The following is a 13,289-nucleotide window of genomic DNA, read 5'->3' as shown; positions in this document are numbered from 1 at the left end:
TTTACTACATACCTCTTTCTCTTTTTTTACTTCATACACACCCAATTGAATGATGTCTTTTCTTTTCTTGTTGCCAAAATACTATATTTTCAGTGCCACAAATGCAAAAAAATAATGAGCATTTTCCAAAACATAGGATTTGCAAAAAAGAATGAGGGAAACTTTTCAAAAGCAAAAGCAAATTGAACAAAACGGGAAACAATTTCAGCCAAAACTGCAGTAGACTGTGTTTTAGCCCATCATTGTTTATATTTGAGGAACTTACACAGTAAATCTACTTCTAAAGCCCTTTAGAAGTAGAAATCATATCCTTTAGTAAAAGATTCACAAGAAATGACACGACCATGACGTAAGAAAAGTAGACCCCTTTATTGTCAGCTTAAATAGAAAAGAAATACAAAATAAATATCGTTGGACTTTGGGGCCGAGAGGGTCCGAACCGGAGAATGTAAAAAAAAGGAACCGAGAGCACAGTCTTTATCCTCCACCTTCAATAAAGCGACATTCATCGAGAGGCGCCGGATTTGGAGGCGCCCAATTGGCCGAGAAGACCTGCAGTGGGCGGGGCCGGAGGTAAGAATAATTATTTTTTTGGAATGTCATAATAATGTTAATAAAGTGTCTTAAACTGGACCACCGCAAAGCTTTTCACAATCAAGTGTTGAACTGTAGAGACAAACCGGAGGAAATGAGAGCGCTCCGGCCAAAAAGTGCTACAATAAACTCATACGCCGCCATATTCTGCCAAACTGACTTTTTCAAAAGCTTTTAAACATGTCATGATGTTTCCTTTCGAAAAAAAAAAAGAGACACCCCTGGAGTTTGTATGATTCACACATGCACAGAACCCGCCTTAACTGCACCCTGAGCCGCAAGAACAAAATGGAGTCACTTTTGCCTTGTCGCCATGGAGACGTTTTGTAACTGACGACAGTTCCATGGCGACAAGGCAAAAGGTTAGTGCGAGATGTTCTGCTCCGGAGGGACGGTCTGCTGTGAAAACGTGAGATATCATGACACAAATGAAGGTTAGGGCCAGGGAAATGGTTCACCTCTTAACTCCCGCCTGAACCCAGAGGATCTTTTTACTCATGTCATCGGATTTTTTTTCCAACATTTTTTTGTTGGGTGTTCAACTCATTTTTGTACGTTTTCTGTGATTTTTTATCACATTTTTTGGTCCATTTTTTTGTCAATTTTTTCATCAATTTTTAATCAATTTTTAATCCATTTTTTGGTCACATTTTTGTCATTTTTTCATACATTTTTCGTCAATTTTTAATCAATTTTTTGTTACATTTTTGTCACTTTTTCGTCACATTTTTGTCATTTTTTCATACATTTTTCATCAATTTTTGGTCACATTTTTGTCATTTTTTCGTCAATTTTTAATCAATTTTTAATCAATTTTTTGTTACATTTTTGTCACTTTTTTCTCATTTTCTCGTCCATTTTTTTGGTCAATTTTTAATCAATTTTTTGTGACTTTTTTTGTGACTTTTTTGTCACATTTTTGTCATTTTTTCATCAATTTTTCGTCAATTTTTCATCATTTTTTTGTCACATTTTTGTCATTTTTTCGTCCAATTTTGGGTCATTTTTTAATCAATTTTAATCACTTTTTTGTCACTTTTTTGTCAATTTCTTGTGACATTTTTGCCACTTTTTCATACATTTTTCTTCTCTTTTTTGTCAATGTTTTCTCACTTTTTTGTCACATTTCCATCATTGTTTTATTGCTATTTTCACAGCTTTTTTCCAGAAGCTTTTGGAATGGGGTAAAGCCAAACTGGAGAAAATGTGCTCGGTTCAGGTGGGAGTTAAGGGGTTAACCTTAAGGATTAGGGTTATTTGTATTTTTAGACAAACCAACTCAAAGATCATTACAAACTCACAGCAGACCGTCCCTCCGGAGCAGACGATCTAGCACTAACCAAGGCAAAAGTGACTTCATTTTGTTCTTGCGGCTCAGGGTGAAAGAATCTTGTGAAGTTTGAATGAGCCTTATATGGATTCAAATGACCTGGGGACGTGGGTAAAACTGAAACTACCATTCGTCTGTTATTCACTCATTTTTAAGAACTTTATCCAGAAATGAGCACCGGTAACACTTTATAATTAAAACAATGCACAGAAAGACACCGTCCAGGTGGGACTCGAACCTAGGACCTTTTTAGGTCATATTTTAGTCGATGAAAATATCTGGATGTTTTTATTTAGCTTTAGTCTCATTTTAGTATTACTTTGACTAAAATGAGGACACAATGATCACTGAGCCTGTGTTGTAGAGGTTTTCACTTGTCTTCGACTGGACTGGGTTGATTAAGTAAAGTACAATGGAAAGAAAAAATTAAACTGCGGCCTTTAATAAAAAGTCAGTGTAAAATAATAAAAGGTCATTTATTTCAGCCCTTACGCATTCTGAAAACCTGTTGAAGAGTTCACTTTTTGATATTTAATGTAGTTTTGTGCAGCCCGAAATATGTGAAAAATATATGCTCATTGGCTAATCAAACCTTTTGAAACCATATTTGAAATCTGCCCTCAGCTATAATACTTTTTCATCAGTAATTGGAGTAGTGCCCTCATAATCCTGTGTGCAGCACAATATTATCAGCAGAATCCACAAGATATGTAGCAGTAAACATTCTGAGACTTACATGTATTTGCTGAACTGCAGCTTTCATGTAAGTCTGTGGTTTTGGCATTTCGAACATCAGTGTTTACAGAGCAGTGTTTTTTTTCCCCGCATCCCATGAACGCCTCATACACTTCCCTGAGCGTGCTTTATAAAAGCTCCATGTTCCTTTGATGAGGGCTTCAAGCTCCATCAGAGCAGATCGGTCAGATGTTTCTTTTGTAAACTTCTGTCATAATGATCAACTGTGACTGTGTTAGCCGCTAATGCTAAACTCTGACTGTACTAGCCGCTAATGCTAAACTCTGACTGTACTAGCCGCTAATGCTAAACTCTGACTGTACTAGCCGCTAATGCTAAACTCTGATTGGGTTAGTCGCTAATGCTAAACTCTGACTGTTAGCCGCTAATGCTAAACTCTGACTGTACTAGCCGCTAATGCTAAACTCTGATTGGGTTAGCCGCTAATGCTAAACTCTGACTGTTAGCCGCTAATGCTAAACTCTGACTGTTAGTCAGAGTTTAGTCGCTAATTAGTCGCTAATGCTAAACTCTGACTGTGTTAGCCGCTAATGCTAAACTCTGACTGTGTTAGCTGCTAATGCTAAACTCTGACTGTGTTAGCCGCTAATTTTTAACTCTGACTGTTAGCCGCTAATGCCAAACTCTGACTGTGCTAGCCGCTAATGCTAATCTTTGACTGTGTTAGCGGCTAATGCTAATCTCTGACTGTGTTAGCCGCTACTGATAAACTCTGACTGTGTTAGCCGCTAACCGTTGCTGCGTCTGCTGCTTCAAACATTTACGATCCCTGCACGTGTCAGTGTTTACATGTTGTGGGGACGGGTGGGGGTGAGTAGGGGGGTGTCCTGTGAGGCGGGGGAGGCGCGGAGCTTGTCTGCTTCTGTGGGACAAAGCTAGCTCGCTGTTTCGACGGTGGCGCATCTAGCAATGCAATGAGGAAATGCAATCGTTCCGGTTCGGAAAAAGTAGAGTAGCTGAGGGTAGCTTTAAAGTGTAACCGAGATTTTTTTACCAAAGATTATTGAATTGTCTTGAAAACAAAACGTGAAAATTGACAAAATGTGAAATGTTGTCCACGTCTGCGCTTTAAACGGTTGCTAGCACTTTGTAAACCAACGGCACTTGCATGACGCCGTGTCCGCGCCTCGGTTCATTTGCGCAGGTGTGAGTGTGAGCCGGGGCGTAAATAGAACAAATGCCCACTCCAGGTCTGTTTTTGAGTGGAAAAACCGCACAACATTATTAAAAGCAAAAAAAAAAAAAACCCCAAACAAAAACAAAATCAGTTTAGCAAAATACAGACTTTTGAAAGATTATGCATTTGAGATCACTGGACAAAACCAAGGCATGACACTGAACAGACCACCACAAACCGTAATCCCATATTCAAATGTACTTTCTTTAAACACGTTCAAACATTTCCTCCACCAGCCCTTTTCTCCGCGTGGCTTTTTTTTTTTAGTACAAGTTTTTTTGTGCCAAGTTTGTTTTTCCGAGAAGAAGTCCCGCCCCCCCCCCACCCCCCGTCCCTCTCTTCCTCTCAGGACAGCTCGGTTTTGTCGGTGGACTCGGCGTGGTGCCCGCTCGCGCTGTCCGAAGCCGCGGGCGCCAACAACGTCCTGCGGTTGTAATGGTGTCCCTTCATGATCCCCGAGTTGTTGTTCTCGTTCAGGATCTGCTTCTGCTTCTGCCGGTTGAGCGACTGCACCAGGCCCAGCACCACCGCGGCCAGCGAGTACTGCCCGGTGATCTTGCGCGGCTGCAGGATGAGCGGGTTGGGCTGCACGCGGCCCAGCAGGAAGTGCGTGCGGATCTTGCCCTCCTGCTCGCTGATGCCCTTCACGTAGATCTCGCCGCGGTACTCGAAGGCGAAGCCGCGCTCCTTGAGGATCAGGAAGGTCTCCTCGGGGACCTGGATCTTGCCGCTGACCCCGGTGCTGTCCATGCGGCTGGACAGGTTCACCGTCTTGCCCCAGATGTCGTACTGCGGCTTCTTGGCGCCGATCACGCCGGCCACCACCGAACCGTGGGCCATGCCTGAGGGGGAGGAGCGAGAACGGAAATGTGAGGAAACTTTCAGAGTTGTTCAGGTTGTTGAGTAAAATGGGCCGTATTTTGAACTTGCTATAAAATGAAATGTTGTTTTATCGATGGGCTCTACGCACGCGAGCGCCACATGTCTTAATCCTCTCCCCGGCTCATTATTTTTCTACGAGTTAGTACTAGGACTGTCTTGTCCAAATATAAGTATACATAACTGAAGATTACACGGCAGCAGTGAGTTACTGTTGGACAAAGAAGCAAAGACTTCACCGGAGGAAACTTCCTGCTCATCGCTGTTAGTGTTTCTGTCTTCAAGCTAACGGCTAACACTAAATGAAAATAAAAACAGCGCCAAGATTTTGAATGAGCACTCAAAAAATACTGGCCCTGTGCTTTGTATACTACTTTGTGTTGTTGCTTTTTGATAGCCGTTACTCATAAACACAGATGTTTCCTGCTGTCAAGAATTTACATTCAACGTAATGTTTTGAACATGTCCCAGTGACTTTCTGTCTGTGATGAACACCAGGGGCCTGAGTGAGTGCTAAGTGAGGGAGTGCTTGGTTATATGTCAAACTGACCCAAGGGCAGCTGTGGCTACACACGAATGAAAAATTGTGAAGCGTTTTGTGACCAGCCTGTGAAAACACACACGCTTCACAAAAGCCCTCCGTGACTCCTCCCCATTCTAAAGGGCAAAATAATAATAATGAAAAAATAAACCCATGGTAATGTTCTTCTGTTATTTCAAAAGTCCCATGTTTTAACTCAGTCTTTGTCTTGGTCTGCTATACTGCCCCCATGTGGATGCTTGGTAATACCTCCCCTTATACAGTAACACTGCATAATAACTACACCTTAGCCTTAATAAATAAACACTTAATTCATCATGAACAATTCATTAGTTAAGTGTGACTAACACTTCATAACCACTTAACAATGAATAAGTGAAGTATGTGAAGAACTATTATGAGTTAGGTCAGGGGTGTCAAACTCATTTTGGGTCGCGGGCCGAAATTCAGCTCCCACGGCGGGTCGCGAGCCACATATAATAGAGAAAATGTTTCCAATAAATGAATAATAATAAGCTGTGATTTGATCAAAGCCCCAACTTGACTGTAGCTTCATCAATGACAACGGCTCACACTTGTATTGCACTTTACAAGCCTGTGTCACAAGGTCCTGAAAGTGCAGTACTCATTATTCATTCACTCGGTGGTGGTAAACTTTTATTGAAGCCACAGCCGCCCTGGGGCAGACTGTCCATTTACCACGTGGCTATATAATGTGTTGTTCATATCCTGAGCTCTTATTATGTCAGTGCCCTCTGCTGGACACGTGTGGAACTCTAGCCTTTTTTTTTTATTTAATGCCCCCTAGTGGCTAGAATGAGCATTCTGGTTATTCTTTAAAAATGCATAACTCCGCACAGGAATGGGATCCTTTTTTTTTGACATACTCTGGAATTTACGCTCTACAGGGCAGGGGCCGGATTAAATCATCTCGCGGGCCTGGTCCGACCCTAACCCGTATGTTTGATACCCCTGAGTTAGGTGTTCCCGGCCCGTTTTTCTGCACAAGGGATTGAGGCGCTTTCTTTTTTATAATTGGTGGGAATTGGTTCACTGTAAATAACAGTATTTATTCATCTTTTTGCTAATGTTAAACACTGCCTTTTTTATAATTGATTAAACCAGAAGCGCAATGATCACGTGACCTTGCAACGCGAGTTTATAAAAGCTCGGCCCACAGCCTCAGAGCAGAAGCTGTGGCCCAGTAGTGGGCCGTGGCCTACGCTGTTTTACACCTGGGACGTGTAAGTGTCGTTTTATCTGTTTGTTGACCCATTTTAACTTAATCCCCAATATGCTAAAACCTATTTTATTGTTTGTTCACAGGGGACCTATGTTTACCTTTTTTTTCTGTAATATTTGAGCTCAAAATAAACTTTGAAAAGACAACTGATTCTCCCTGAGGGGGCAACATAGGCATTAACTGTAGTAGTTATTAAGTGATAGTCACACTTAACTAATGTATTGTTAACTAATTAAGTGTTAGTTCATCATTAAGGGTAAATAAGGTGTAGTTATTATAAAGTGCTAACACTTTATAATCTCCATCTGGAAGAAAGAAGCATTACACTGCCGCACACAGTGCCAGAGTGAAAGGGTGAGTTCCTTTGCCACATTCACTTCAGTGACATTTGAATCAGTTCAATCCAAAGCAGCTCAGAGCAGGCGGGGGAAAAGCAGCTCAGAGCAGGCGGGGGAAAAGCGTCTCACCGATCCGCAGTTCGAAGTTGTTGAAGGAGTGTTTGTTGATCTCCTGGATGCTCTCGTTCAGGGCGGTGGCGAAGTCGGCCAGAGCGCACAGGTGACCCCACTTATCCTCGCACTGCTGCCAGAGACACACACAGCACCAAAGGTTTACTACTACACTTACGATTGGTGTAGAAAAGTAAAAGCATACCCTGAAAGAACACTGTATATGCCCACATGCTTTACAGCTGCCCCCTGGTGGTCATTAGACGGCTTCACTGAGCTGTTTTCTTTCCACTGCGCTGAGGGAGACTCTTTCATGGGTCACAGTTCTGCTTTTGCGTCAGTAATCTCATAAAGTACATTTTTTCCTTTTGTCAGGCACTTTAGGGGCTCTGCACAGGACAAACTCGGTTCACAGTGTCTCACCTGTTTCTCTGGGGACAGGCCCGACACAGCCATGTAGGTGCTGCCGATGGTTTTGATCTTCTCAATGTCCTGGAAGCGGTCCTCTCCCAGCAGCTGCAGGCGCACACAAGGAGCAACCATCAGTGGATGTCTTTAAAGTGAAAAAGCCTCTTCTAGTACAAACAGCAGTGAGTGTTCGCGAAACCCCCACCTCGTCGAAGTCCGCGATGATCTCGTTGAGCAGCCGCAGACACTCCACGCCCTGGTTGTTCATCTCCGTCTGAGAGTAGAAGTCTGCGAAGCCCGGGATGGAGGCGAACATCACTCCCACAGAGTCGTACGACTGAGAGTACAGCTCCTGCACACAGCAGACCTCAACCCTGTCAGACCCGTCACAACAACTGCTGTTACCCCAGGAGGATCAGAAGTGTTTTATTATTCGCCAACGGGACAAAAGCCTCAACCACAAGAGAAGAAACAGTGTTGGGGAGAATACTTTGTGACTGTGTTTAGTTACAGAATACCAGGGGTGTGCAGGGACATCATTTCGGACGTGAGCTTTATCATTTAAACCAGCCTACGTGTCCCCGAAGTGAAAGCTCATTTTGTAGGGCGTTAGTTTTGAGAACTTGTTGTAGGATCAGTTCCAACTCTTAGGCCATGACACTCATAATCTGGGCCTGACACATCTCCACAGTGACCTTTGAGTTCTGCAAATGAAAAATCAATCATGTATGCACTGTTCATGCATGGGCACTTCTGTGTTATCTCTGCTGGACTGCCACCATTTTTCCACACTGAAATATGTTCTTACCTGGGCTGAGACGAGTTGATACGTACCTGTCTGGTCTTTGTGTGTGCCCTCAGTCACGCAAAATGACCAAAGATGTTGTTAGCATTTGGCCTCTCCCAATGTATTCCTATGGCTCCAAACGGGGGTGAAGTTGGAAACTACCACGCTCTTCCGCGGGCACAAAGACCAGACAGGTACACATCAACTCGTCTAAGCTCAGGTAAGAACATATCTCAGTCTATATTTGATTTACATGACAAACAACATTAGTGTGGCACAGTTACAACTGTGAGAGTGCATAGGATTTTAACCAGTTACTTTGTTCACTCAGAGTATTGTATTTTGATTACTTTCACATTGATTTTCATTGTATTCATGTACAAAAACTGCATGTTATTCCAAAACGTAGTTGTTGGAACGCTTGTTATAAATGTATTTACCACTAATTAGGAATTCATAACTCAACAAGTATGTTGTGCGATAAGAAGATACATTGTTAATGGTTGAGTACTGTTATGTATTTCATTGATTTGAGCAAAGTAATTGTATTCTTAATACTCTCCAATGAAAGAGTAACTGCACTGGACATACTACATGTATGTAGACATACTACATGTATGTCCAGTACAGTTACTCTTTCATTGGAGAGTATTTTTTTTTAATTAATCCAACTCTCTTACACCAAACAAAGCAGCAGTAGTAGTTTGAGCTCAGCTGTAATTCTTCACTCTGGCCACTAGAGAGCAGTGTGCGCCTGCTGTATCCAGTGGATCTTTGGTCACGTCCACTACTTTACAATCATTTATTCACTCAGCTGTTGAAACTAATGACAGACGAGCACAAACGTGAATAAAGAGGGCTGTTCTCCACTGAAACATTTCAGAGCACTTTTCAACAATCATTATTTGAATATTCCATATTTGCTTCATCGTTGCCAAGTGTCAACTCTTGGCGACTCGTGCTTTGTAACGGTGGCAAACTGAGCATTGGTGAGAGCTTTCCCACTGCTCCCAGTGAGTCATGATTTTGTGAATGGAGAGCTAACGCGAGTTGGGGGAATGACTCTAAAGTTGAAAATCCGAAAGCACAAGTGGACAAATCGTTATGAAACAACCACATGAATGCATCCGTTATTTTCTTCTATTTTTCACGTTTACATTAAAACTGTACCCAGTCCTAAGGCTAGGGCTGGTTACCATAACAAAACTTAATTTACGCTACCGTTACCTGAACAATATAGTTTTTGTAAGCCTGTACTAAAATATTTGCATAAAACACTATTTCTTTAAAATGTGTGTAATTTACAGGGTTTCTACTTTACTGAAATGTTTTTTTATTGCCATTGTAAACATTCAATCAAACAACGAAAGGGGTGGAAAAATCCGGTATTCAAAAAGAAATTTGACACAACAGCCAAATTGTCAGCAAACGTTTCTTTAAGTTCAGTCAGAGCTGAAGCTGAGATTGTTCTAGACCAAAGTTTTTCTGTTTTTGACAAATGTACACAGTAAAAATAGTTCAGCGATGTCAATGTCTCAATATCACAACACGAGTTTGCCCACAGGGCTGCACTGAACGATACAAGAGTGAAACAATAACAAAAGTAATGTCCAAACAAGAGTAATGTCCAAACAAAAGTAATGTCCAAACAAAAGTAATGTCCAAACAAAAGTAATGTCCAAACAAATATAATGTCCAAACAAATATTATGTCCAAACAAAAATAATGTCCAAACAAATATAATGTCCAAACAAAAGTCATGTCCAAACAAAAGTCATGTCCAAACAAGAGTAATGTCCAAACAAAAGTAATGTCCAAACAAAAGTAATGTTCAAACAAAAATAATGTCCAAACAAAAGTAATGTCCAAACAAAAGTAATGTTCAAACAAAAATAATGTCCAAACAAAAATAATGTCCAAACAAAAATAAATGTCCAAATATAATGTCCAACAAATATAATGTCCAAATAAATATAATGTCCAAACAAGAGTAATGTCCAAACAAAAGTAATGTCCAAACAAAAGTAATGTCTAAACAAAAGTAATGTCCAAACAAATATAATGTCCAAACAAATATAATGTCCAAACAAGAGTTATGTCCAAACAAGAGTAATGTCCAAACAAACATAATGTCCAAACAAAAGTAATGTCCAAACAAATATAATGTCCAAACAAATATAATGTCCAAACAAAAGTAATGTCCAAACAAGAGTAATGTCCAAACAAACATAATGTCCAAACAAAAGTAATGTCCAAACAAAAGTAATGTCCAAACAAGAGTAATGTCCAAACAAATATAATGTCCAAACAAAAGTAATGTCCAAACAAAAGTAATGTCCAAACAAATGTAATGTCCAAACAAATATAATGTCCAAACAAATATTATGTCCAAACAAAAGTAATGTCCAAACAAACATAATGTCCAAACAAAAGTAATGTCCAAACAAACATAATGTCCAAACAAAAGTAATGTCCAAACAAATATAAAGTCCAAACAAAAGTAATGTCCACACAAATATAATGTCCAGACAAATATAATGTCCAACAAAAATAATGTCCAAACAAATATAATGTCCAAACAAATATAATGTCCAAACAAGAGTAATGTCCAAACAAATATAATGTCCAAACAAGAGTAATGTCCAAACAAATATAATGTCCAAACAAGAGTAATGTCCAAACAAATATAATGTCCAAACAAGAGTAATGTCCAAACAAATATAATGTCCAAACAAGAGTAATGTCCAAACAAATATAATGTCCAAACAAAAGTAATGTCCAAACAAATATAATGTCCAAACAAGAGTAATGTCCAAACAAACATAACGTCCAAACAAAAGTAATGTCCAAACAAATATAATGTCCAAACAAGAGTAATGTCCAAACAAATATAATGTCCAAACAAATATAATGTCCAAACAAATATAATGTCCAAACAAAAGTCATGTCCAAACAAATATAATGTCCAAACAAATATAATGTCCAAACAAATATAATGTCCAAACAAATATAATGTCCAAACAAGAGTAATGTCCAAACAAATATAATGTCCAAACAAAAGTAATGTCCAAACAAAAGTAATGTCCAAACAAATATAATGTCCAAACAAATATTATGTCCAAACAAAAGTAATGTCCAAACAAACATAATGTCCAAACAAAAGTAATGTCCAAACAAACATAATATCCAAACAAACGTAATGTCCAAACAAATATAATGTCCAAACAAAAGTAATGTCCAAACAAATATAATGTCCAAACAAAAGTAATGTCCAAACAAATATAATGTCCAAACAAACATAATGTCCAAACAAACATAATGTCCAAACAAATGTAAATGTGTGTTTTTTTAACGTAGAGTGATGGCTGCAAATCCAATTCCCCTGCCAGAACATAACATCACCTTGACCTTGAGAAAAAGTCGATTTTGTCTAACATGGGCCGTGTAACCGCCGTTCCCGCTTCACAGACCGCTAACATTGTTGACAGAAGCCCTTTTTTCGACAGACAGAAGGTCGAGCCTCACATTTTCACTGGCAGGAATAAACCCACTTGACCGGGCTGATCTGGGAGCTTGTTGAAGCCTCTTAAACATCTCCCCATAATGATAATGAGAGATAATTAAATATGCAGCGAGCGGGATGTCCCCCCCCCCCCCCACACACACACACACACACACACACACACACATCCATTTTTAATTACGGCCTTTTCATCAACGCTCCATCAGCTGCTCTCACGATGAACACAACGAAGCCCCGATCAGCTCTATTGTCCCGAGGAGACAGGAGACTCCGCACACGATCTGGCTCCGTCTGGCCGAGTCCTGGTTTTGTCAGGGCCAGATTATTTCCTGGACAAAGTAGTGCAAATGGAGGTGCAGTACAGAACAGGAAGGCAGATGAAGGCATATGGAATCACACGCAGAAGGCAAGTGTCAGATGCAGCTAAAAATAACTGTTCTCCTCCTGGATTTGAACGCTGTCAGAGGTGAGCCCTGTCTCACATCTTCAGGAGGATTTCAGCTGCATAAAACTGAAACACAGTCTCAGCGTGTGTGGACCTGACTCTGGGACCGGCAGGAGACCGTTCCCTGAGGTTCTTAGAGCAGAGATGGTTCATTTGTCACACTAAATTTGGAGAGCCACGCGGTCGACAGTCACAGGAGACTGTAGTGTTCCAGGACGCAGAACCACATTTGGTCAACAATCTTTTCCTATGTAGCAGTGAACCTTTTGAAATGATTTCATGCACAAACTAGCTTATTGTCCAAACCTGCCCAAGGAATGGTTATCAAAGCAAAACTGTACAGTGAACTTTAGGAACCTTGTGTAACATCAGCACGTTCAGGGACAGCTCTTCTTTTTGCACCAAATGTCTTTTGTGCATTGAGTCAAATAATCAATAATCAAATAAAGAAAATTCACAATTTAAATATGTAAACATATCCCAACATGTCAGAGAGGTCCTTTTGTGCTGAGCTGTTTTAAGGTCTATGCTCTGGGCGACTGAAGCCAGGCACTGGACTAATATGGTGGTGGGTCTCGTCAGGACGGGAGCAGCAGGTGTCTGACAGACCGACGCCTGGATCAGTCTCTCAGTCTGGTTCAGACATGATACTTTTGATCTGGACAATGTTTCAAGACAAGTGGCCTTAATGTGACTGTTTAACTCTGGTTGAACCTGAGACCCGCCCTAGTTTCAACTGCATTTACTTCAAAGTTAGTTCAGTCCGTGTTCACAGGCGCCTGCACCAGACATCGCACCATCAGTCACCTAACAACGATTAGCCGTTCAAAGAACTTATTCCCATGGCAACGGGCATGTACCTGTCAATGCGCCAACACATGCACATGAACGTGCGCACTTCCCCGTTGTTACCTGGTGGTCACTCCTCTCCCTCGTGGTTAAATACAGTGAAGCTGATGAAATGACCTTAATCAGCTCATGAAGAGGAAGGTTTTAAGGTGCGCTGGATTCACACTGACCCAAAAGGGCCGCTCGGGTCGAGAGCCCCTTTAGGTCGACCTGACCAGAGCCTGTGTGAAACGGCGAGTTTGGTCGTGACTCGGCGCTGGGTTAGTTTGGTTCTGCTGTACCTCTTTTGTGTAGTTGTTACTGTAGTT

General features: G+C 40.9%; 1 protein-coding gene across 3 annotated transcripts in view; it reads right to left on the bottom strand.

The window, feature by feature from the left end:
* Positions 1-3,848: 3,848 nt before the first annotated feature.
* Positions 3,849-13,289, bottom strand: part of adcy8 (adenylate cyclase 8 (brain)) — a 122,482-nt gene continuing 113,041 nt past the window's right edge. For 2 of the 3 annotated variants that reach the window (XM_079570086.1, XM_079570084.1), the window contains 4 exons: positions 7,583-7,729; positions 7,393-7,485; positions 6,988-7,102; positions 3,849-4,699 (listed from right to left, as the gene is read on the bottom strand). In XM_079570086.1, coding sequence (XP_079426212.1) covers positions 4,203-4,699; positions 6,988-7,102; positions 7,393-7,485; positions 7,583-7,729 — 852 coding nt within the window. In that variant the 3' untranslated portion in view covers positions 3,849-4,202. The remainder of the gene's footprint in view (positions 4,700-6,987; positions 7,103-7,392; positions 7,486-7,582; positions 7,730-13,289) is intronic. The other variant, XM_079570085.1, reaches the window with a different exon arrangement.

Source organism: Gobius niger (genome assembly GCF_951799975.1).
Source record: "Gobius niger genome assembly, chromosome: 13".
In the NCBI taxonomy this organism is placed as follows: Eukaryota; Metazoa; Chordata; class Actinopteri; order Gobiiformes; family Gobiidae; genus Gobius; species Gobius niger.
This window is presented reverse-complemented; position numbering and strand designations above follow the sequence as displayed.